Raw genomic sequence first — 24,686 nt, forward strand, 5'->3', positions numbered from 1 at the left:
TATTATATTTTCTAAAAATGTACTGATATAGCTAAGATCTTGTTGATTTTCAAAATAATATTTGATAAATTTATTATCACAATCTAAAAGCCAAGGTTCTCTAAAATCTTCAATTATTAGTCCTTTCCAGTTATTTCTATTATTTATTGAAAATCGTTTTAAATTATTTAAATCGGCTAACAAAAGAGGTTCGAATTGGCAAAACTTTAGTGGAGCTTCTTTATGGCTTTTTCTATGATTATTAATATGATTTGATAACTTTATTATCCTGTCTATATCCTTGTTATCGTTGATTATTTTACTTAATGTTGCTGGATAGTCACAACAAAGATCTGATTCTGAGATAAAGTACAATCCCCTATCTAAAAATTGGTTTTGATTCTCTATAGACAATATTCTGAATACTATATCTTCTATATTAATTTTATTTTTGAAAAAAGGTGGTTTTTTTGATACAATGAAATATTTTGGGTCACTGAAAATAATCTCTAATGTAATATCAAGTTGAAATAAGTTAGTGACATTTTTAAAGACAAACTGAAAAATATTTTTTTTAAATTTATTAATCAATTTAATACTGCTATTACTCCATTTTGATATTGGTGTTGAAATTATTGTTGTGGTTGGAAGTGGTGATGTTGTGGTTGTTGCTGTTGTTGTTGTTGGTGGTAGTGATTCTTGGTCAATCTCATACTGATCTCTATTTCTTTTTAAACCATTATTACCAATATTAAGAAATGAATCCAATAGTATTCTAATCTGAGACATTTTTGAGTTATTGAAAGCTTTTTTTAATGTTGATGGGAACACCTGAATTGAAAATGGTTCATTTACTGCAATTTGAATAAATTCCTCATCAATTAAATGTAATTCATTTGTTAAAAAATCATTATTTCTAATTGAATTTGATTTTAATAGTAGTTTGAAAATATCCTTTGCCAAATCTCTATCATACTTGATAATAGAATTTAAATAAAAATTAAATCTGGAACCCTTGATTCTAATAAATTCTTTAGCTTCTAACTTGCATTTTAGTAACTGAAATAATTTTTTATCTATCAAACTCTCCATTGTTGTTATATTTTTGAACTTTTTTCTAAAAGAAAAGCCAATGTACCTATAATCTACAGGTTTGACCCATTCTACTGTATGAATGAAATGAAATATTAATCTTAACAAATATTGATTCCTCCAAACTCGAAAAAATAATTTATCATTATAATTATTACTATTATCCATTTTTGATGTTTTTACTATAGAATTATTATTGGTGTGTTGTTTTATAACAAAATTTAAATAAAAAAAATTTTGTATTTTTTTATTTTTTTAAAAAATCAATCTGGATGCTAAGATTAATATAAAAAAAATTAATATTGGTTGAATTATAAAAAATGATTATTATATGAGATTAATAAAAAGACCACCATATTTATTACTAAACAATATTTTAACGGTAAAAACTCCGCTCACCCACACATAAAAAAAAAATTTTGATAAAACTTCACTTTATTTTTTTAATTTCCACTTATATTTATTTATTTATTTATTATTTGTATATATGGTTTTATAACTATACATTTATAACTATATTAATACTCACTAATTTGGGATGAGGGTAATACCAGGGCAGGGTTGAAAATCTATATGAAATTTGATGAATTTTCAATTAATAAATGTAAATAATGGTTTCTCTTTTTTTTGAGTACCATCCAATTTGATATATCTTTTATGGTTTGGTTTTAATATTGTAAAAAATACATAATTATTACCTTATATTAAAATAAATATTTTATTTGTGAGAAATCAAAAGATATTTTATTGTAATATGGGCCTAATTTGGTATGGTGGTGATAAAATATTTAGAATGGTGGTGATAAAAATGAAACACCAAATTATTATTATTATTTTTTTTTTATTACAGGTTTTTTTTATTTTTTTTATTTTTTTAAAAATTTTTTTTTTATTTTATTTTTATTTTTTTTTTATTTTTTTGAATTTTAAATATCTTAGTTCGTTATACATAACCAAATAAGAGTGTGTTTATGCCTCATTCTATTTTTATTTTTTAAAAAATGAATAATTATTATTTTAAAAATAGAAAGTTGTTTAGTAGTATAAATTACGTAAAAAAATTATTGTGATTGAAATTAATTTCAATATTTGTTCAATAAAATGTTTTTTTAATATAAATTATTTATTTTTTAACCATTTTCATCAAAAATTTAATATTCAAAAAAAATAAATATATAGTTTAAATATATTCATATTTGTAAAAATAAATATTTATTTTAAGTAATTTTATTTTAATTTAAATTATTTAAATAATTTTGTGTAAAAAAAAACAATGGAGTTGATCAATATCCCAAACAGTACAAATAATATAAATATAAGCAATAATAATTTTAATAGTAATAATAATAACAATACAAAGGGTGTTCAGTTAACATTTAAAAATATAACATATAAAGTAGAAAATAGAAAATACAAAAAACAATTAAAAAAACAAACTGAAGCCAGAAAGAAAAAGAATGATGACTATGAAAGTAATAATAAACCAGCATCCTTTACAGATATTAAAGTCGAAAAAGAATTAACAATTTTAAATAATGTTAGTGGTGTTATTGAAAAAGGTAATCATTCTATTTTTAATAGTATTATTATTTCAAATAATAATATTATTATTTATACTAACAACAAAAATACATCTTTTTATTAAATTATAGGTGAACTATGTGCATTGATGGGTCCATCGGGTAGTGGTAAATCTACATTACTTGATATTCTAGCAGAGCGTAAGAGTACTGGAAAAATAACAGGTAAACTATTAATTAATGGTAAAGAGGTTGGTGATGCTTATAAAAAGGTATGGATAAAGTTTTTTATAGATATTATTAAATTGAACCTTATATTAATATTATATCAATATAGTTTTGTTCATATGTTACACAAGAGGATGTTTTATTACAAACTGCAACAGTATTTGAAACAATTAAATTTTATGCAGATTTGAAATTACCAGAAATGGCCGAAGAAGAAAAAATAAAAAGAGTTGAACAAGTCATCGAGGATGTTGGTCTAACTAAAAGAAGAGATTCAAAAGTTGGTGGTATTTTACCAGGTGGTATTATAATGAAAGGTTTATCGGGGGGAGAAAAACGTAGAGTATCAATTGGTTGTGGCCTAGTTACAAATCCATCATTGATTTTCCTTGATGAACCAACCTCGGGTCTAGATTCGGTAACCGCGTTATCAATTATGAAGACACTATTAGATCTTACAAAGACCAAGGGTTGTACTATTATTGCTAGTATTCATCAACCTCGTGGAGGTATGTATTTATTAAATAGGGTGTTTAAATTTAAAAATAAAATATACTAATATTTTATCTTTATAGAAATTTTTGAATTATTTAATAAAGTAATGGTTGTCATCAAAGGCAAAATGATTTATAGTGGTAATAATATATTGCAATATTTCGAACAATTGGGTTACACCTGTCCAAATAATATGAATCCAGCAGATTTTTGTTTAGATGCCGCAGTAGAAATTGGAGATGGTGATCGTTATGATGAAATATGTACACAATGGCAAAAGATATGGGAAAACGAAATTGTTAACGAAATTACACAACCATTTATTGCAGTGGAGAAACCAAAGGCTACACCATGGTCATATCAATACTATATACTACTCAAACGTTCTTGGAAAGATTTTTTAAGAAACCAAGGTAATTTTATTGCTAGAGTCGGTACTGCTATTGTTACTGGTTTATTATTTGGTGCTTGTTTTGCAGGTCTAAAAGAAACTGAGGCAGATGTACAAAAGATTATTGGTGTTATTTTCTTTTTAATCACTGGTTTGAATTTAACACCATTTGCAGTTATTTCATTGTTCCTCAGTCAACGTACATTATTCAATGCAGAAAGAGCCTCTAAAGTATACCACTCATTCCCTTATTACCTAGCGATGGTCACTGTCGAAACCTTTGTAGTATTACTAGTCGCCCTCATAAATGCAACCATTTGTTATTTAATTGCACATCTACGTTGGGATGCATCTTATTTCTTTTATGCCATGATGATATATTTCTTTGTTCATTTGTTATCCGATTTCCTAATCTGTACACTAGCCAACTTAACAGGTACAAGTGATATGACTTTTGCCTATGGTTCTGGATTTTGTGTAATCTTTATGTTGTTTGCCGGTTTCTATGTACCAGTACAAGAATTACCAGTTAGCTTTGGATGGCTCCATTATATCAATCCATTATTCTACTCGTTTGTTTCTTTAATGCAGGTTCAATTTAAAGATTTGCCAATCAAATGTTCCCAACCAGCCAACTCAACTATCCCATGTCAATTCAATAATGGTAATCAAGTTTTATCATACTATGGTATTGATGAATGGTCAAGAGATGAAAGTTTTGGAATCGTTATTTTATGGGCTGCTTTCTTTTTCACAACCTCATATTTAGCATTACATTATTTAAATAGAGAAAAGAGATAAAAAAAAAAAAAAAGAAAATACACATCATCATTTTTAAAAAATTCGATATATTATAATATAATTATTTAATTTTTTAAAAATTATTTTTAAATAAACCAAAAATAGAAAATATAAAATTTTTATATTGTTTAAAATTAAGTCGACTTAAATTTAAATATTGGCTTCTATATAAAAACTATTTTAGTTCACCACCCAAAGAAAAAAAAATTCAAAATTGGTTTAAAGTGTTTTAAGTCTCACACACTTTTATAATAATTGGTTTTTTTTAAAATTTTTTTTTAATGATCAAGATTTATTTTTTTTTAGATCAAAATTAATTTAATTTATAACCAATTGAAAGTGTTGTTTTATTTTTTTTTCAAAGTATTAATGATATATATAGAATATTTTTTTAAAAATTTTTTTTAAAAAAAAATTAAAAAATGTGGTTAAACCCCCAAATAAATATAGCATATTTTATAATAATTTAATAACTACTCACACTACCACCCATCTATTTATAAAAAATATGTTGTGGTAAGTGTGGGATTTTAATATGTCAAATTTTTTTTTTTTACTCAAATTGATATAATAACCAACAAAAAATATTTTATCAACAATAAAAATTATAAAAAGAATAAAAATAATAAAAATAATAGTTTAAAAGCATCATCCACTAACACTACCACACAAACACATTAACATACTTTTTAAAAAAAAAATATGATAATGATTTACTTTTTTTTTTTTATAATAAAAATTATTTTAGGTATATACAAATTTGTATATTCTTGGGGTAATAGTTAATTTTTTAACAATATAATGTGATGTTGTATATATTTTTTTCCCATTTTTATTTACCCCAATATATACAATAAAAAAATGTTTTATTTTTTACATTTTATTTTTTATTTTTTCTATATTTTTTTTTTTTAATTTAAATTGCAATTTTTTTTTTTTAATTTCATATATTCTTTTATTCAATCACCAATCTATAAACAATAAAAAAAAAAAAAAAAATATAACTATAATAACAATAATAAATGGAATTAGACATTATAAATAATAAAGGTGTTCAATTAACCTTTGAAAATATAACCTACAAAGTAGAAAATAGAAAATACAAAAAACAATTAAAAAAACAAGCTGAAGCCAGACAACGTGATGATTATGAAGGAAATCCCGGCCAATACAATCAAACTATCGAAAAAGAATTAACTATTTTAAAAAATGTAAGCGGCGTTTTTGAAAAAGGTATGTTTAATCAATTAGCTTTAATTTTTTTTTTTTAATAATAAATATACTAATTTTTCTAACTTTTTTTGATCTATAGGTGAGCTATGTGCATTGATGGGTCCATCGGGCAGTGGTAAATCTACATTACTTGATATTCTAGCAGAGCGTAAAAGTACTGGTAAAATAACTGGTAAATTATTGATCAATGGAAAAGAGGTTGGTGATGCTTATAAAAAGGTATGCTATTTTATTTTTATTAAACACTTATAATTTATTTTATATTATTAAAATTTAAAATTTTGGGGGTAAATATTAATTTCATATTTTACATTTTTTTTTTATTAAAATAGTATTGCTCCTATGTTACTCAAGAGGATATCTTATTACAGACTGCCACTGTATTTGAAACCATAAAGTTTTATGCAGATTTAAGATTACCTGGTGTATCAGAAGAAGATAAAATAAAAAGAGTTGAACAAGTCATTGAAGATGTTGGCCTAACTAAAAGAAGAGATTCAAAAGTTGGTGGTATTTTACCAGGTGGTATTATATTAAAAGGCCTTTCTGGTGGTGAAAAACGTAGAGTTTCCATTGGTTGTGGATTAGTTACAAATCCATCATTGATTTTCCTCGATGAACCAACCTCTGGTCTTGATTCGGTAACTGCTTTATCAATTATGAAAACTCTTTTGGATCTTACAAAGACTAAAGGCTGCACAGTCATCGTATCAATCCATCAACCAAGATCCCAGATATTTGAATTATTCAATAGAGTAATGGTTCTTATCAAGGGAAAAATGATTTATAATGGTAGTAAAATACTAGAACACTTTGAACACTTAGGCTACACCTGTCCAAATAATATGAACCCAGCAGATTTTTGTTTAGATACCGCAGTAGAAATCGGTGATGGGGATCGATATGAAGAAATATGCGCACAATGGCAGGATACCTGGGAGAATGAAATGATTAATCAAATTTCACAGCTCCATATTGACATTGAAAAACCAAAAGCCACTCCAATAACCTATCAATACTACATCCTATTACAAAGAGCATGGAGAGACTTTTTAAGAAACCAAGGTAACTTTTTTGCTAGAGTCGGAACAGCAATTTTCACTGGTCTTCTATTTGGTGCTTGTTTTGCAAATTTAAAAGAAAATAGTAAAGATGCTCAAAAAATGATAGGTGTTATTTTCTTTTTAATCACTGGTCTTTGCTTGACACCATTTGCAGTTATTTCATTGTTCCTCAGTCAACGTACATTATTCAATGCAGAAAGAGCCTCCAAAGTATACCACTCATTCCCATATTACCTAGCCACCGTGACTGTAGAGTCTTTTGTAGTTTTCTTTGTAGCCATTATCAATGCGGCCATTTGCTACCTACTTGCACGTTTACGTTGGGATGCATCCTATTTCTTTTATGCTATGATGGTATATTACTTTGTACAACTTTTATCAGACTATTTAATCTGTACATTGGCCAATATGACCGGTGCCAGTGATATCACCTTTGCTTACGGTTCTGGATTTTGTGTAATCTTTATGTTGTTCGCAGGCTTCTTTGTTCCAGTACAAGAATTACCAGTTAGCTTTGGTTGGTTACATTACATCAATCCACTATTTTATTCATTTGCCTCATTGATGCAAGTTCAATTCAAAGACTTGGAACTAGAGTGTGTACAACCAGTCAATTCAACCATGGTAGTTCCATGTCAATTCCAAAATGGTAATGAAGTATTAAAATATTATGGCATTGATGAATGGTCAAGAGATCAAAGTTTTGGTATCGTTATTTTATGGACCGCTTTCTTTTTCACAACATCATATTTAGCTCTTCACTTTTTAAATAGAGAAAAGAGATAAATAGATAAAATGTATATATATTTTAAATTATATAATTTAAAAAAAAAAAAAAAGAATAAAAGTTTATTTATTATTTATTTATTTAATCTAAAAATAAAATATAAAATTTCTTATTTAATTCCATTAATTGATTCTGAAAATTGATACCACAGGTAGCTTTCATCATCGCATTCTTGTTCATATTCTTCTCTTTCATAAATTTCCATATGGCTATCATAATCCACACTACTGTCAATCTCCATACTTGATATACTTGAGTTCATACTATCATTGAGTTGCGGTTGTACTTTGGCTAGTGACTTTTTTATTTGAATTTGAGTTGGGGTAATTTTAATAATATCATTAATATTTGAATCTGTAAAATTGAAAACTTGGATTTTTGTAGATTTCTTTAATTTTAATTTAAAATCTTGTTGTGGAATAAAAACAGCCTCCTCTTCATCATATAAATTATCTTTGCTTTTATCACTATTTTCTATATCTTGGTTTATTCTATTGCTGTACATTACCACATATGACTTTAATGATATATTTATAAAAGTTTCTGGTGAATTTTGAATTATATTTATCATTATTCTTCTTAATGTATTATTATTACCATTATTACTATTATTATTATTGCTATCGTTATTATTATTATTATTATTATTATTATTATTATTATTATTATTATTATTATTATTATTATTATTAGATTCATAACTGTTATCTAATAGAAACAAATATATCTCTTTTAAACTAAATATTGATGAGCCCAATAATAATGCTACTATTTTTGGTGGTGGAGGAGGAATGGATTCTATTTGACTGTTATTATGTGAAGAAGATGGGCTTGTATTGGTTAATAGCGATGAAAATACCAATGATAGTTGTGGTGATTGTAATAGTTGTTGTTCTTGTTGAAAAGGTGATGGACCATTTTCTTTATAAATATTTGAAAAACCATTAAATAGTTTTTGAGAACTTTCTATAAACCTTTTCTTTTTAAAAGGTACTTTATAACTGTTATTGGTTGTATTGCCCCCTTCCTCATCGTTATGGCTGTTATTTATTTTAGTATTATATTCGTTTATTATGGTATCTAATGGCATTGAACATTGATTCCTACTATATAATATTTGTTTAATGATTCCTACTATTGCATTTTTTGTTATTTCTCTATTATTTAGAATATTCCCAAACTCTATTACGCTGTAATTACTAATTGTCATTAAAAATAAGATTAATAATATTATTATTATTATTGTTTAATAAAAAAAAAAAAAAGAAGAAATGAAATGAAATGAAATGAAAATAAAAAATAAAAAAAATTTAAAAAAATATTAAAAAAAAAATAATAAAAATTAAATGTTTTTTTTTAATAAATTTATTCTAAACATCTATATAAAACTGACACCTAAATATATATATATTTCTTCAATAAATAAAATATTTTTATTATTTCTAAAATCATTCTTTAAAAATCAAAAAAAAAAATAGTGCGCCATTATAAAAAAAAAAATTTTGTTTTTTTTTAAATTATATTTTTTTTGAATTTTTTTTTTTTCTTACCCCAAACTTTATTTTTGTATATTACTACCTATTACTAAGTCCTCAATATTAGAACATTACCTCACCTTTTATAATTATTTATAATAAAAATTAATAATAAATTTTAAAAAAAAAAAAAAAAAAGTAATCAAATAATAAACATTCAATAATAAAGAACCATGACATTAAAATTAGATATTTTACAACAACCCTTAAGAAGGCAAACAAGCAATAATATACTATTTGGCTCATTAGAAGATGAATCGCCAAACTCATCAATATCATATTCACCATCGTCAACATCATCATCACCATCACCAATGAACGATAGTACAGATTCAATTAATAGTAACTCCAGTATTAGCAGTAATAATAGCAACGATAACAATGCTTATAACTATAGCGATTTATTAAAAACACCATCCCACTTTTTTTCACCTGCAACTGGTAAAATGAATCATAATAATAATAAAAAATATAATAATAGAAATATTACAAAAAATAATGTTAATTTAAATTATCTCAGTGATGAAGAAACTAGCGATAATGAAGAAAATGATAGCTATGACGATGAACCAGTTGACATCGATCTATCAGTTTTAAATTTAAATTTTAATAAAATCATAAAAGATTCAGTTAACCACAATAATAATAATAATAATAATAATAATAACAATAAAAATAATAATATAAATATAATAAATGAAAATGATAATAACAATATAAACAACATAAATAAATTTTCAATAAACAATAATTTAAAAAAAGCAGGTGGTAAAAATGGAAATGTATTTTTTATAAATAACAAAATAAAGAATAAAAATGAAAACAATAACATAAACGATATTAAAAATAGCAATAATGACAATAATAATGATAATGAAAATAATAATTCTGATAGTAATAATAATATTAATAGTAATAATAAACATAATGAAATATTTGCTGTCAAACAACAAATTATATCAACACCACATAATAAACTCAGTCAATCATACAGAGAAAAAATAATATTAGATCATTTAAAGAAATTAATTTTATCAAAGAAAACTTGTAATTTTGTTGAACTAGTTAATTGGTATAAAGCAAAAGCATCAAATAAATCAACAATGGCTAATTTAAACTCTTCGACATCAAATCAAGAAATAAATGATATAAATAAATATAAAGATCAATATATGCATTTTATTTTAGAATATGCAGATTTAAAAAGTTTTTCCGAGTATAAAATCAACAAAGAATTCAAACTTTGTCAAGTTAAATCTCTCTTGTTTCAAATTACCTATGCATTGGCCATCACCCAAAAAGAATTTGAATTTGTGCATAATGATTTACATTTTGGTAACATTTTATTAAAATCATTTCCAACTGGTAAAAAATATATAGTATATCAAGACAAATGTGAAAATCCTATCGAAGGCGATGAAGCAACTATACCTACCGAAGGAGACGGCTATATTTTGAAGAATGGCACATTTAAGAAATATCATCATTGGGTTGTAAGTGATTGGATTGTTAAAATTTCAGATTTTGGTCTTAGTAGAATTAAAATACCATCAACCGACGAAGTGATTTTCAATCAAAGAAACAAATCCTCAAAACATTTCTTCTTCCACCATGATCTCAGTTGTCTTAGTAATCTATTGGCTCAAATTAAAATTTCAGATCTCTCAAACCCAGATAATTCAAATGAAAAAAAACTATATCAAAGCTTTAAAAAGAAAATGCATTCTCTTCCTCCATATCTCCTATTAGAGCATCCTTTCTTTTATTCTCTTAAAGTTTGCCCATCTGATTGCTCAATAGAAAACTCAATTAGAATCTCAACTGATGGTTTTATACCCGAAGAATTTCCAATTCCAAACCAAAAATATTTATTAGTAAATAGTGATCAATTTATTAATCAGAAAACCAATAACCAATTAATTAATAATAGTAATTCAAATAATAATATCAATAATAATAATATGAATAATTACCAAACTCCAAAAAAAAATTTAAAAAATAGTAATACCAAAACACCAGTTAAACAAGTGGCATTTGCACCACCAAAAGAATCACCAAAACTAACAACTCAAAAACGTGTTCATTCAAACCAATCACATACACCAATTAAAACCCTTCCAAATCAATTCAAAAACACTTCAAAAAATCCTAGAGGCTCAAAAAGAACAAATAAAAAGTATAAAAATGAAGAAAATGAAAGTTCTGATGAAGGTGATTTTGACTATGATGATGATGCTGATAGCGAAATCTACGACTCATCAATCAAACCAACCGAAGAAGATTTCTTTAGCTCTTTACTCTCTGTATCTAAAGAATCAACTGAATTTGATGTTACCAAATCTCAAAAATATACTTTGTTTGATAATTTTATTCAAAAACAAGCTCAAATTCAACAACAACAACAACAACAACAACAACAACAACAACAACAACAGAAAATACAAGAACAACAGAAAATACAAGAACAACAGAAAATACAAGAGCTACAGAAAATGCAAGAACAACAGAAAATACAAGAACAACAGAAAATACAACAAAATCAAACTCAAAAACAAAAACAAAATCAAATCCAAAATCAAAATCAAAATCAAATGCAACAACAACAAACACAACTTAAGCCAGCAGCAAAATCTAAACTTGGTTTTAATAAAGAAAAAATTTTATCACGTTTACAATCCTCAACTACACAGAATAATGATAACTCTGCACCAAAAACTTCATCATTAAATACAACAGATACAGTGATTTTAAATGAAAAACCTACAATCGAATTACTTCCACCACCTCTTTTACCTGTAGAAAAAATACCGCAAAATATTGAAATCTCAAGTCCATCACCAAAGAAACCAACAAGAGGAAGAAAGAAAAAGGTAATAACAGAACCAGAAACAATCTTACCAGATCAACCAATTGAAGCTGCTAAACCTCAGGATCCAATCTCCATTGAACCGCTAGATCCAATCACTGCCAAACCACAAGACCCAATCACTGCCGAACCACAAGATCCAATCACTGCCGAACCACAAGATCCAATCACTATTGAACCCCAACCACCAATTAAACAAAATTCAACTTTTAAAGAGGAAAAAGAAACTGTAAATTTACCAACCAAACCTTCAAAACTGAATGTCAAATTAAATCGTTATGATAGAGAACTTTTAGAAATGAAAAATAATATTGAATCCTCAAAACCAAGAAGGAAATAAATTACTCCACTTTTATAAACAAAACTTTTAATAAAATAATTTTAAAACTAAAATAAATAATCATCTATTATTTGTAAAATTAAAAATAAAAGTAATATCAAATAAGTATCAACCTTATTAAATAAACCTTAATTTATTATTATTTGTTTGTTTTTATATTTTGTGATAATTAATATAATTATCAAAAATAAATGTGATTTTTTTTTTTCGTTTTTTTGTATTTGATATCTCGTCAATATGACTATTCTTCATCCTCGTCTTCGTCATCATTCTTTGTCTCTGGTAAATAAATGTACATAATAATTAAACAAACAATACCAAAACCACCAAAAATAAAGAAAATTGCTGATTGACCAATTAATTGGCTTAAAGAAAGGAAACTAAACGATAAAGCAATATTAAATACCCATTGGATAGCATTTAAAAGACTTGAACCTGCTTCTCTCATTTCTTCTGGGAAAATTTCGATAACTAAAATCCAAAACTATTGAAAAAAAAAAAAAAAATTAATATCGTTATTGACCAGCAAACATCACCATCGATAATAAAAAAAACTTACTAATGGACCAGCAGATGCTTCAAAACCAGCAATAAAGATGAATAATAAAACAATTGAAAGTACACCGAGAGTGGTACCTTTAATTAAAAGGTTTAAGATGGCCAAACCAACGCAAGCTACAGCCATGACCAAAGTACCTACAAGCATTAACTTTCTTCTACCAACTCTATCGATTAAGAAGGTTGCGATAAATGTAGTAACTACATTCCAACCAACCAAACAAATAGTAGAAATCATAGTGTAATTTAAACTTGTAATACCTGCTTTTTGGAAAATTGATGGAGAAAAGAACATGAATGCATTGATACCTGTCAATTGATTGTTAATTGCTAAAACGATACCAATAAATAATGAAAATCTGCCAATTGGTTTGGTGAATAATGCTTGTATACCTTGATTATTAGATGAATGTTTTTTCTTTTGCTATAAAATAATTTATATGATTAGATTTTTTAAAAATGGTATTTATAATTAACTTTATATTAATAATTACATTAATTAATAAATCTGTTGCTGGGTTGGTATTGTTTCTATTTAACCATTTGGTTGATTCTGGGATAAAGAAAAATGTAGCAAATAAGCATAAACCAGGTGCTGCACCTATAATAAACATTGCTCTATAATTATATTGGACATGCAATAAAGCAAAACCTAAAGCGTTACTAATAAAAATGCCAGATGTGATTGCCAACTAAAGAAAAGGGGGTATTAAATTAATATTTCGTTACTTCAATATAACCATTATTAAAAAGATGAATACATACTTGGAAAATTGTACCTAATGTACCTTTCTTTTCAGTTGGTGACATTTCACCAACATAAGTTGGACAAACAATAGCAGAAATACCAACACCTATACCTAAAATGGCTCTAAAAACAATAACACCCCAAAGTAATGGAACTAAAGAAATACCAATAGCACCCACTACAGTTAAAATTGAAACCATCAACATTGCAATCTTTCTACCTAATTTTTCCATAATAATACCACCAACAATAGATCCAACCATTGCACCAACTAAAATACTGCATGTTAATAAACCCTGATTAATCTCTGAATAATTATCTTTAAAAAATGGTAGTGCCAATACCATTGAAATTACACCTGTATTATATCCAAAAATCAAACCACCAAAAGTATTAACCAATGATAATCTAAATATTGAAACGCCATTTGATTTAATTGAATCTGATGATGAAATCAATGGCTGATTTTCAGATTTTGAATTTTCTTTATAATCCCTAAAAAAATATATATATAAAAAGATATATATTTTATTAATATTTATAATTTATTATTATTATTCTTTATGATTATGAACATATGTAAAATCCACATATATATCTATTTTTAATAATAAATTATTATTTTGTTATTTACATTTTTTTTTTTTATATCATGTCCAGAAAATAATATAAAATTTAACTTATCAATCAACTTTTTTTAAGGGCAAGATAAAAAATAAAAAAATAAAAAATAATTTAAAAATAAAAAAAATAAAAAATAAAATAAAATTTTTTAAAACAAAAGAAAAAAAATTATTTTTTATTGCAAAAATGAATTAAAAAATAAAAAAAATAAAGAAAAAAAAAAAATATAAAAAAATAATAAAATTTTCCCAATCAGTATATATTTTTTTAATTCTATTAATTTCTTTTTATCAAAATCGTTTTTTTTTTTTTTTTTTTTTTTGGTGATTTTATCTAACACCCACAATTTACTTCCACACATCATAAAGAATGATCAAATAGACCTGGTTTCCTAAATTAATTTTAATAATAACTTATCACCAGGAGACATACAAATAATTAAACAAAAAAATTTTTTGGAAACTATTAAATATAAAAAAAGTATTATGTTTTTAATTTTAAAATAGGCAAAGATTGTATATTTAATTAATTTTCAATCAAACCAGTTTTACAAAAAAAAAAAATTAAATAAAATAAAAAAAAAAGAAAAAAAAAAAGAAAAAAATAAATTTATTTTTATTTTTTTTAAATATTTTTTAAATATTTTTTTTAATTTTTTTTTTTAAAAAATATTGAGTGTTCAATCCAGTAAAATATTACTTTATGCTTAGATCAAGTTTTAAAGTATTAGTTCAATTAACAACACCTGTAATTTCAAAATCAACTTTATATTCCTCAAAAACCAATGTAATTATAAAACAATTTCAAAAGAAATAATAAAAAAAAAAAAAATAAAAAAAGAAAAAAAAAATAATAAAAAAAATGAAAATGAAAAAATAATGAAATTTATTAATTAACATTTTTCTTAACAATTGTTTAATTATTATTAAAGTTTTATCAATTTAAATATTATACAAATAAAATAAATATGGATCAATATCTTCCAAAAGCCAAAGAATTTATTTCATTCATCGATAAATCACCATCACCATTCCACGCTGTTGCATACTTTAGCGATCTTTTAAAAAAGAATGGTTTTGTTCAACTCTCTGAAAAACAAATGTGGGATGTTAAACCAAATGGAAAATATTTCTTTACTCGTAATCAATCTATGATCTCTGCTTTTATGGTTGGTGGTAAATATGTATGTATATAAAAAGTAGTATATTATATAATTTATAAAATATAAATCTAATTATAATAAAATCTATTTAGAAACCAGGTAATGGTTTTAATATTTCAGCTGCCCATACTGATAGTCCAAATTTTAAAGTTAGACCAGTTTCAAATGTTGAAAATGTTGGATATTTACAAGTTGGTGTTGAAACCTATGGTGGTGGTTTATGGTATACATGGTTTGATCGTGATTTAACCGTTGCAGGTAGAGTTATTGTTAAAGTTGGTAATGATCAATACGAAAGTAGATTAGTTCACATTAATAAACCAATTCTCAGAATTCCAACATTAGCTATTCATCTCGATCGTAGTGTAAACACTGATGGTTTCAAATATAACACACAAAATCATTTAGTACCAATGATTGCATCAAAATTATCTGTTCCAGCCAGTGCCAAACCAGAAGACACCTCATCCACCACCAATAACAGTGGTGCCAAACATCATCCAATTCTTTTAGAACTTTTAGCCAAAGAATTAGGTTGTGCCGTCTCTGATATCCAAAACTTTGATCTTTCAGTTGTCGACACCCAACCAGCTGCTATTGGTGGCGGTTTTGACGAATTTATCTTTTCACCACGTTGTGATAATTTAGTCATGTCATATTGTTCAGTTAATGGTCTTTTAAATGTCAAAGAAAGCACTTTAGCCAACGAAGAAAATGTTTTAGCCGTCGTTCTTTACGATAATGAAGAAGTTGGTTCATCATCACCACAAGGTGCTTGTGCTCCATTAATCAATGACACCATCTCCCGTGTTAACACTGCTTTATTCTCTGAACAATTCAAATCACACGAATTAAACAATTTCATTGATCTCTCCCTTCGTAATAGTTTCCTCATTTCCGCTGATATGGCTCATGCTGTTCATCCAAACTACATCAACAATCACGAACCACTCCACAGACCAGCCCTCAACAAAGGTCCAGTCATTAAATATAACGCCAATTTACGTTATGCCACCACTTGTCCAACTTCATTCGTCATTTTAGATATCTGCAAAAAGAACAATATCCCAATCCAAGAATTCCTCGTTAAAAACGATTCACCATGTGGTTCAACTATTGGTCCAATTATTTCAGGTACCTATGGTATTAAAACTGTCGATATTGGTAATCCACAACTTTCAATGCATTCAATTCGTGAAACCTGTGGTGTCGCTGATATTACCCATGCTACCAATTTAATCCATAAATTCTTTGAACAATTTACCCAATTAAATAATGTCAAATCTGATTTAGAATAAATTAGAAAATTGTAAAAACAAAATAAAAAAAATAAAACATCCTAAAATATATATATATGTTATATAATTTATTTTCTTTTTAATATTTATTTGTTTTTATTTATTTTTATTGTTGTTTTGGTTGTGGTGGTTGTACAGCAGCTCTAATTTTATTTTGAATTTCGAAAATTTTTGTTCTTTGATCTAAAGCCTTCTTTTCAGTTTCTTTAAAATTAGTTTCTACTTGTTTTCTATAGTTTATAAAGTATAGAGTTATAGTGTTAGTTATTTAATTTATTATTATTATTATTGTTTCTATAGAATATTAATGGATAGTAATATTATTATAGTTATTGAGATTCAAGGTAAATATCTAAAAATAATCTTACAAATTTGTATTAATAATATTTAAACGTTGAGCAATTGTATTTTCAGCTTCATCTTTAGTTTGTTTAAAAAGTACTGGTCCATTAAGTTTATAAATTTTTGCGTCGACTTCCAATAAATCAAATTCTTTTTTTACCATTTCATTTTCGTTTAATTGGGTTAAAAGTTTAGATCTGTTTGCTGAAAGTTTTTGTAATTCTAAATAGTGTGTAGTTTTATTATTTATATTGTTTGATATTTATATTAAATTGTTATTTATGAAAATAATATTGGATTAGTATACCGACAACATTTGATTGTTTCATAATCCACATAAATGATGATTACCTTGTTCGAGTTTTTGGAAAGAGTCTCTATTTTTAATTAACTCTTCTTGAAGTTTTTGAATTTCAGCTGGAATGGCGGCCATTTTATATATATAGTATGTTTATTTTATAGTTTAAATAATTAAAAAATTTAAAAAAAAAAAATGATTCATAAAAATTTAAAAAAAATTAAAAAAAAAAAAAAAATTATTTTTAAAAAAATTTTATTTTTTGAAAATTTAATTTGGCAATGAAATTATATTTTGGGAATGTTCTAGTGTAATTCATTTCCAACACGGAAAATACTTGGAAGTGACATTGCAGATCGATGGAATTGATGGGATTGTTGTGATAGGTCTTTCATGGTTTGGCAGGCTTGTTTTGATAGGTTATTGGACCTATCAGTTAAAATTCCACCCTTTGAGGACAAAGATGGATATTTTTTACCAGATTTCGACAAAAACTTATTTAGGCTATTATTGGAACTTTGGATACCGTAACCTAAAATGGATAAAAAATGGTTGGGTTTGGCTGGGGTTGGTATATAGACATTGAATAATGAATCTCGTTGATTTAGTTGTTCCCTATCAACACAAATTGAATAAAGTTTTGATTGGGATGAACAATTATTGTTTTTGTTGTTGTTGTTTTCGATAAATTGGTAAATAAATGAATGTGAATATATATTTGATGTACTAAAAAGTGTGGATACTTTTGGTGATAGTTTTATGGTTGGATCTAATGTATTGGTTTCTATTAATGACAGGTTATTAGGTTCGTAAATGTTGATAAATGGATTTCCACAATAAGTGGCATCAAGCAAAATAATAACCGGTTTCTTTTCACCAAATTTACTTTTTACAGTTAATGAGCTTAAAAATGCACCACCAATGAACAACCCTTTGATTGATTTTGACAATTTAAAAGATACCTGATTAAAATCTTGAATGGACACATTGAACAATGAGATTTCTTTATTTGATGATACTATAACATTGAATTTTTGATTAACAGAGTCATTTTTTATTGCGTAAATGGATTGAATTGGTAGTTTATTGTTTAGTTTGAATGGCTCTGATGATAAAATTAATTTGAATCTCATTCTGTTGGTATCTAATATTGAAATTTTACCATTTGAATAGCCTATAAATGCAATTGAGTTGATTATTGAAATAACTAAAATATATGAATTGGGTGACTTAATGGTTTTATCTTTTTCTGATTTCCCTTTTAATATTACATCAATTGATACTAATTTATTTTCACTTGAATAACCGTTCTGAGAAATTTCAAGGTTATAGACTTTGTTACTATTGGTGCCAAGGAGGATGTTGATTTTTAGTTTTGAATCGCTAATAGGGAAAGCGGCTATGGCTGTTATAATTTCATCATTTAATCTAATATCACCTAAATTTTTAAAAATTTCTAATCCTAAAATTGATTCTTCAGTTTTTTGAAAACTATGATTATCCATATCATTTATATTATCTATATCATTTGTATTATTATCTATATTATCAATATTATTGGTACTGTTATCTAAAATATTATCTATATTACTATTAACTAGTTTAAATGATCTTTTAATTATTGCTCTTGGTTCTTTTGAAATTGAATATATTAATAGTTTTGAGTTTTCATTATTATCTTTATCTTTAACTGAAATTAATATAAATGTTGAAATAAATGAGAATGATATAATTTCGTTTGTAATTTCTGATAGATCTAAAAATCCTAAATAAAGTAAACTCTTTGAGTCGGTTGAGTTCCAAAGGTATAAAGTATTATCTGTGTGTGATGAAATTAAAAGTTGACCATTTCCAGTGGCCTCTTTACTATTTACCAAAAACTCTCCACCCGAAATTCTTGGCATGTCATTTGTTGAGTTTTGGTGTGAAGTATAAATCATATGCATAGTAGGAATATCACAGTCAAAGTGTTTCATATCTTTCATTTGTGGGAATTTGTTCATTGATTTGTTATTAAATTCTTTGAAATAAGATGGAATAAAGAATGATGTTACCAAATTTAGTTGGTATTCTATAAGTCTTTCATCCAATGTTATGGCAAGAATGGATTTAAATGCATTTTGATCATAGTTGTCGTTGAAAAATGGAGATGATAAAATAGGACAGAAGGGTCCGATGTTTGACCCAATACCAATGGCCGAGTAACTTTCTTTAAATTTATTAAACTTGATTAGCATCAAAGATCCATTACTTTCACCAAGTTCTACATGATACCCTTTAATTAAAATTAATTTTTTATCATCTGAATAAACCAGTTTAATTCCTTGATTCAAGATGCTTTCAATTTTTTTGTTGCTATTAGATATAACGGGTTTAAAAAGCACTCTTCTTTCAAAGTTTGAATAGTTTATTATATGGATTTCACCATTGAAAAACGATGCAATGATCTTGGTTCCTTTTCTTGTCCATTCGACTGATGTACAATAGCACATGTCTTGTTTAATAAAGAAACGCTTTTCGATAATTCTCTCTTGAATTGACCAAACTATAATTAAACCATTAGAATAACCAACCAATAGTAAGTTTGCATTTAAAGGTGAGAATTTCATACACGTTGGATAGATTTTGGAGGTGTCATTATTGTCTATTTCCAAGGTATTTGTTTTATATGAGTTTTCTATAATTTTGATTTGATATTCTGGTATTGATATTATCTTTGAACCAAATATTGATTTTCTATCATATATTGATTGTGGGTAGGGTAGTTTGTGATTTGAAAAAAAGAATTCATTTACATTTATAAACTGAATTTGTGAGTCATTTGTGGATACTACTAAATTATCTATTCCAACTTCGAATACTGATGATGTAACTGTTGAATTATTATCATTAAATAATAAATAGTTGTCTAATTTAGCTGTTTCATAATCCCACAATTCAATCGATGATTCTGTAACTATAATTAAAAATGGCTAAATATTAAAAAATATAATTAACACATTAAAAATTATAATTTAATTTTTTGATTATTTTATCTCCTTACCTTATTTTCGAGGAAATAAATACTTTTTATCATTGAGTTGACTTTTATTTTAAAAGTAGTTTCATGACCATATTTTCCTACTCTATATAATAAATAAAACGTTTAGTATATATATATTTATTAATTTATTGATTTTTAATATTTATAAATACACTTTAACCGAGCCATCATTAAAACCTATAGCATAAACATTCTGTATCGGATCATGATTTACGCAAATTGAGGTTCTAAAATTTGTATTTAAACCATTTAAAAAAATCTATATAGTTTTATTATTAGTATATATAATTTAATTAAATAAAATTAACAAAAACTATTACACTTTTAGAAAAGGTATTGTTGTTTATTATTGACATCTTTTTTTTTTTATATTTGATTGTATTATTATTTGATTAATTAAAAATAAAAAAAAATTTAAAAATAAAAAATTTAAAAAATTAAAAATTGAAAATTTTTAAGAAATACACTACATTTGGTTTGTGTAATGCCACAAAGAAAATTTGGATAGATAAAAGAATAAATATATTATATTAAACCACACCAAAAAAAAAAAAAAAAAAAAAAAAAAAAAGATTAAATGAAATGAAATTAAAAAATTTAAAAATTATTTTAAAAAAATAATTTTTTTTTTTTTTTTAATTGATTTGCAGATTTTTTTACACAAATAAAATTTCCGATTAAATAATTTTATTTGGTCAATATATATTTATATATTTTTTTCAGTGATGTAGTTATCATATAATAATCGATAGTATATGTACAATAATCGTAATAATATGAGATATCTCTATGTTTGAATAGAATTAATAGTTTTATTATGGTTTGTGTGTAGAATTATATAATTTATTTTTTGTTAATTTGTATGTTTGTAAAATAGGGTATAAATTCATTAATAAAAAAAGTGGTAAATTAAAATATCATTACCCACACTTACCACTATAAAGTTTTATTTTTTATTTTTTATTTTTTTTTTTAATTTAATTATTTATTGTTTTTTAAATCCATTGTAAAACTAAAATAATTTAATAGTACTAAATAATAAAAAAATTGAATAATAGTAATGGGTGATATATTAAATAATATTTTAGGTAATTTATTTATGTAAATAAAAAAAAAAAAAAGAAATTATATATAGTTTATTAATTTTATTTTTATTTAATAGTAATCGATTTAGGCAGTTGCTTAACCAAAATTGGGTATTCAAACGAACCATCACCCAGAAATATATTCCCAAGTGTTGTTAATCGAAATGATTATAGTTTAGTTGGATATGAAGCTTATTTCAAGAATCATGGTGAAATTAATGATAGAGCTAATTTTCCAATTCATCATGGTATAATCAAGTATTGGGACGAATTTGAATCATTTATGCAATATATCTTTGAAAAAGAGTACCAAGTGGATTCTAAAGACCAAAAGGTATTGTTAAGTGAGAGTCCATACAACTCAAATGACAACAGAAACCGATTAAATGAAATAATGTTTGAAAAGTTTAATTTGGATCAATTGAATGTAACACCAACTCATAGACTCACTCTTTATGCTACTGGTAATACCACAGGTACCGTGGTCGAGTGTGGTGGTGGTATATCTTACTCGATTCCTGTTTTCGAAGATCTTGTAAATGGAGGCCAAATAGAGATGATACCAAGCTACAATCTAGGATTTGGAGGTCACCATTTAACCAGGTATCTTAAATCTTTATTGCTTAATGACAGTGCATCTTCCAATGTAGATATCCCATACGAATACGCCAGAGAAATCAAAGAAAAGATAGGATATGTATCAAATCACTTCAAAGAGGAAATGAATAGTCCACCCGAATTCCATTCATATCAATTACCCGATGGAAATACAATAGAGATTGGCAGCGAAAGATTTTGTTGTGCCGAACCTTTATTTCATCCATTGCTCATAAACTACAATAATATGGGCATTCACAAAATTGTGTACGATTCAATTTTAAAGTGCGGCGAAACATTTCAAAAACCATTGTTTGAAAAAATAATTTTAGGAGGTGGTACGTCCCTATTCAAAGGTTTTACCACACGTCTCAATAACGAATTGCAAAATCTAATATCAGCAACACCAGCCTCACCCTTTTCAAACTCGGTCAAAATCATTGCACCAGAGAACAGAGGTTTGGCCTCGTGGTTAGGTGGTTCCATAAAAGCAAGCTCCGACAGTATCTTCCAATCAAACTTAATTACAAAAAAGCAATATGAAGAAAGGGGTCACATTCACACCAGCAATTTATATGTGCAACAATAATAAATAAAAAAAAACATAAACATTACTTTTAATATTATTTAAAAACTTTATTGTAATTATGTAATGGATACTTTATTGTACAGGATGTCATTATTTGTTTGAAATTTCAAAACTTCCTCTTTTCTTTTTATGAGTTGAAGTTGAGAGTATATTTTTGTTGATTGTTTTATTTTCGTCATCACCTTCATCTTTACCTTGCTTACGTACTCTAGTTCTCTTGTTACCAAACCACTCATTGGTTTTAGAGAAGCTTATTTTTGAAAAAGAGGCTAAAAATATTTTGTCACTATAGAGTGGGTAAGGTTGAGTGTAGTTTATTGAATACCATTTTTCCAAAATAGCATCTACTTTTCTTTTCTTTTTTCTTCTAGTTTCTTCTGCAGCATTGGTTACATGTGGATCACCTGTTGTTTCATCTGGTGATTGTGAATGTGGATTTGCTTCATCTGGAATATTGACATAGATTTGGAAGGTTTGCTGAATCGAGTCAAAAACTTTTGCACGAAGAGCAGCTTTGGTTTTTAAACATAGTAATTGAATATATTTAATATGAGAATCTAAAAATTTTATAACCTTAGTTGGCTAATTATTAAAAAATAATAATTAATATTTTTTTCTTTTTTTTTTTAATATGATATTTTATTTTTATTAATACATACATAATAACCAGCTGGAAAAGATTCTATAATTTCATTCTCAGCATTTCTAAAATTCTCTTCTATTAGCTCTATTTCTTCTCCATATGACTTTCTAATTGGTTTAATTAACTCTTTAAATAATACATTCTTTTCTTCATCTTTATGTATTAGATCTTGTTCTTTAATAAAGTCATCGATATCAAAATTTAATAGTTGAACATCTTCAATATCCAATTTAACCATTGGTAAATTAACATCATCTCCATCATCTTCTTCATCTTCATCATCATAATTGTTATTGCTACCATTATCAAAACTAGAATTTAATCTAATTGGTTTAGTTTTACTAGTGGTTGTTGTTGTTGTGGTGGTAGTGGTAGTAGTGGTAGTAGTGGTAGCTTTTTTATTTTGAATTGGTGAAGACATATTTTAAATTTATTATTATTATATTATTATTATTATTTGATTATAATATTATTTTATTGAAATATTAAACAATAAAGAAAAAAGAGGGAGAGATGCCATTTTATAGTGTGTGATTGTATTAGTGAATGTTTTAAAATTAGATTTTAAAAAAATTATAAAAAAAATTATGAAAAACACAAATGTAATTTTTAAAAAAAAAATAAAAATAAATAATTTTTTTTTTTTTTACATTTTTTTTTTTAAATCATGTTGTATTTTTTTTGATGCAATGATTCAAATAAAATAATGAATTATTTTATTATAAAGACAAAATAAAAAAAAAAAACTTAAAAAGGGGGAGATATTAATGATATACGAAGGGCATTTTCTCCAAATTGTTGAAAGAAATGTTGTTTTTTTGATAATATTTGTTGAGGACATAAATAATTTTTTTTTTTAATTTTTTAATTTTTTTTTTTTTTTTTAGATATTTGTTTATTTCACCCCATTAATTTTCATTTTAACCCATTAAATCAAAACTATGGAAATTATCGATATAACACAATATTCATTATAATAAACTATTTTGATATAAAGATATTTATTTATTTATTTATTTATTTATTTATTTATTTGCTTTTATATTTTTTTTTTATTTTTTTTTTTTTATTTTTAATTTTCACAATTAGTTTTTTTAACTGCAAAATATTAAATATTTTTAAAAATTTGAGAATAATTTTTTTTTTTAAAGGAATGAAAATAATAGGGGTTCAACAAATAGAATGATTTTAGAAAATTAAAAAAATTATTGAAAAATAAGTTTGTGTTCTCAATCCCCAATGATTGAAATTAATGGGTTATTTAGGGATTTTCAATAGTCGTCGTTCTGTATTTTGTGTAAAAATTTTTGGGTGAGACTTTTTTTTTTTTTTTATTAATTAAAAATAAAAAATAATATTAAAATATCA

General features: G+C 25.2%; 10 protein-coding genes across 10 annotated transcripts; 5 read left to right on the plus strand and 5 right to left on the minus strand.

The window, feature by feature from the left end:
- Nucleotides 1-1,002: 1,002 nt before the first annotated feature.
- DICPUDRAFT_37355 (uncharacterized protein) lies at nucleotides 1,003-1,254 on the minus strand (the record flags this gene model as incomplete). The annotated part of the gene is made up of 1 exon (XM_003290408.1): nucleotides 1,003-1,254. A coding segment is annotated over one exon (252 nt), but the record flags the coding sequence as incomplete, so codon positions are not given.
- A 1,090-nt stretch (nucleotides 1,255-2,344) lies between these two features.
- ABCG12 (uncharacterized protein) lies at nucleotides 2,345-4,506 on the plus strand (the record flags this gene model as incomplete). Its single annotated transcript, XM_003290399.1, has 4 exons — nucleotides 2,345-2,630; nucleotides 2,724-2,863; nucleotides 2,929-3,328; nucleotides 3,395-4,506. The coding sequence occupies 4 exons, from the start codon at nucleotides 2,345-2,347 to the stop codon at nucleotides 4,504-4,506; spliced, it is 1,938 nt and encodes a 645-aa protein (XP_003290447.1).
- Nucleotides 4,507-5,472: 966 nt separating this feature from the next.
- On the plus strand, nucleotides 5,473-7,627 carry ABCG30 (uncharacterized protein). The gene is made up of 3 exons (XM_003290400.1): nucleotides 5,473-5,739; nucleotides 5,819-5,958; nucleotides 6,072-7,627. Exons 1-3 carry the CDS (start codon nucleotides 5,529-5,531, stop codon nucleotides 7,587-7,589), a joined length of 1,869 nt encoding a protein of 622 aa, XP_003290448.1. The 5' UTR covers nucleotides 5,473-5,528; the 3' UTR covers nucleotides 7,590-7,627.
- Nucleotides 7,628-7,699: 72 nt separating this feature from the next.
- On the minus strand, nucleotides 7,700-8,800 carry DICPUDRAFT_37360 (uncharacterized protein; the record flags this gene model as incomplete). The annotated part of the gene is made up of 3 exons (XM_003290409.1): nucleotides 7,700-7,773; nucleotides 7,816-8,388; nucleotides 8,506-8,800. 3 exons carry the CDS (start codon nucleotides 8,798-8,800, stop codon nucleotides 7,700-7,702), a joined length of 942 nt encoding a protein of 313 aa, XP_003290457.1.
- A 498-nt stretch (nucleotides 8,801-9,298) lies between these two features.
- On the plus strand, nucleotides 9,299-12,454 carry DICPUDRAFT_98694 (uncharacterized protein; the record flags this gene model as incomplete). Its single annotated transcript, XM_003290401.1, has 1 exon — nucleotides 9,299-12,454. One exon carries the CDS (start codon nucleotides 9,299-9,301, stop codon nucleotides 12,329-12,331), a length of 3,033 nt encoding a protein of 1,010 aa, XP_003290449.1. The 3' UTR covers nucleotides 12,332-12,454.
- A 118-nt stretch (nucleotides 12,455-12,572) lies between these two features.
- Nucleotides 12,573-14,622, minus strand: DICPUDRAFT_81183 (uncharacterized protein; the record flags this gene model as incomplete). Its single annotated transcript, XM_003290410.1, has 5 exons — nucleotides 12,573-12,815; nucleotides 12,891-13,313; nucleotides 13,384-13,581; nucleotides 13,655-14,132; nucleotides 14,606-14,622. 5 exons carry the CDS (start codon nucleotides 14,620-14,622, stop codon nucleotides 12,573-12,575), a joined length of 1,359 nt encoding a protein of 452 aa, XP_003290458.1.
- A 606-nt stretch (nucleotides 14,623-15,228) lies between these two features.
- Nucleotides 15,229-16,721, plus strand: DICPUDRAFT_154975 (uncharacterized protein; the record flags this gene model as incomplete). The annotated part of the gene is made up of 2 exons (XM_003290402.1): nucleotides 15,229-15,444; nucleotides 15,516-16,721. The coding sequence occupies 2 exons, from the start codon at nucleotides 15,229-15,231 to the stop codon at nucleotides 16,719-16,721; spliced, it is 1,422 nt and encodes a 473-aa protein (XP_003290450.1).
- Nucleotides 16,722-16,827: 106 nt separating this feature from the next.
- On the minus strand, nucleotides 16,828-17,496 carry DICPUDRAFT_81185 (uncharacterized protein; the record flags this gene model as incomplete). The annotated part of the gene is made up of 3 exons (XM_003290411.1): nucleotides 16,828-16,951; nucleotides 17,090-17,285; nucleotides 17,415-17,496. 3 exons carry the CDS (start codon nucleotides 17,494-17,496, stop codon nucleotides 16,828-16,830), a joined length of 402 nt encoding a protein of 133 aa, XP_003290459.1.
- A 413-nt stretch (nucleotides 17,497-17,909) lies between these two features.
- DICPUDRAFT_95143 (uncharacterized protein) lies at nucleotides 17,910-22,675 on the plus strand (the record flags this gene model as incomplete). The annotated part of the gene is made up of 3 exons (XM_003290403.1): nucleotides 17,910-17,928; nucleotides 20,733-20,737; nucleotides 21,692-22,675. 3 exons carry the CDS (start codon nucleotides 17,910-17,912, stop codon nucleotides 22,673-22,675), a joined length of 1,008 nt encoding a protein of 335 aa, XP_003290451.1.
- Nucleotides 22,676-22,765: 90 nt separating this feature from the next.
- On the minus strand, nucleotides 22,766-23,739 carry DICPUDRAFT_154980 (uncharacterized protein; the record flags this gene model as incomplete). The annotated part of the gene is made up of 2 exons (XM_003290412.1): nucleotides 22,766-23,257; nucleotides 23,335-23,739. The coding sequence occupies 2 exons, from the start codon at nucleotides 23,737-23,739 to the stop codon at nucleotides 22,766-22,768; spliced, it is 897 nt and encodes a 298-aa protein (XP_003290460.1).
- Between the last annotated feature and the right edge of the window lie 947 nt (nucleotides 23,740-24,686).

The sequence above is a fragment of the Dictyostelium purpureum genome (genome assembly GCF_000190715.1).
Source record: "Dictyostelium purpureum unplaced genomic scaffold DICPUscaffold_223, whole genome shotgun sequence".
Lineage (NCBI taxonomy): Eukaryota > Evosea > Eumycetozoa > Dictyosteliales > Dictyosteliaceae > Dictyostelium > Dictyostelium purpureum.

What these genes read in the sequence shown, in the direction of transcription:
- ABCG30 (XM_003290400.1), top strand. Translation starts at nt 5,529, where the DNA reads ATGGAATTAGACATTATAAATAATAAAGGTGTTCAATTAACCTTTGAA. An exon ending in AAGCGGCGTTTTTGAAAAAG is followed by an intron (nt 5,740 to 5,818) that starts GTATGTTTAATC and finishes TTTGATCTATAG; the next exon opens with GTGAGCTATGTGCATTGATG. An exon ending in TTGGTGATGCTTATAAAAAG is followed by an intron (nt 5,959 to 6,071) that starts GTATGCTATTTT and finishes TTATTAAAATAG; the next exon opens with TATTGCTCCTATGTTACTCA.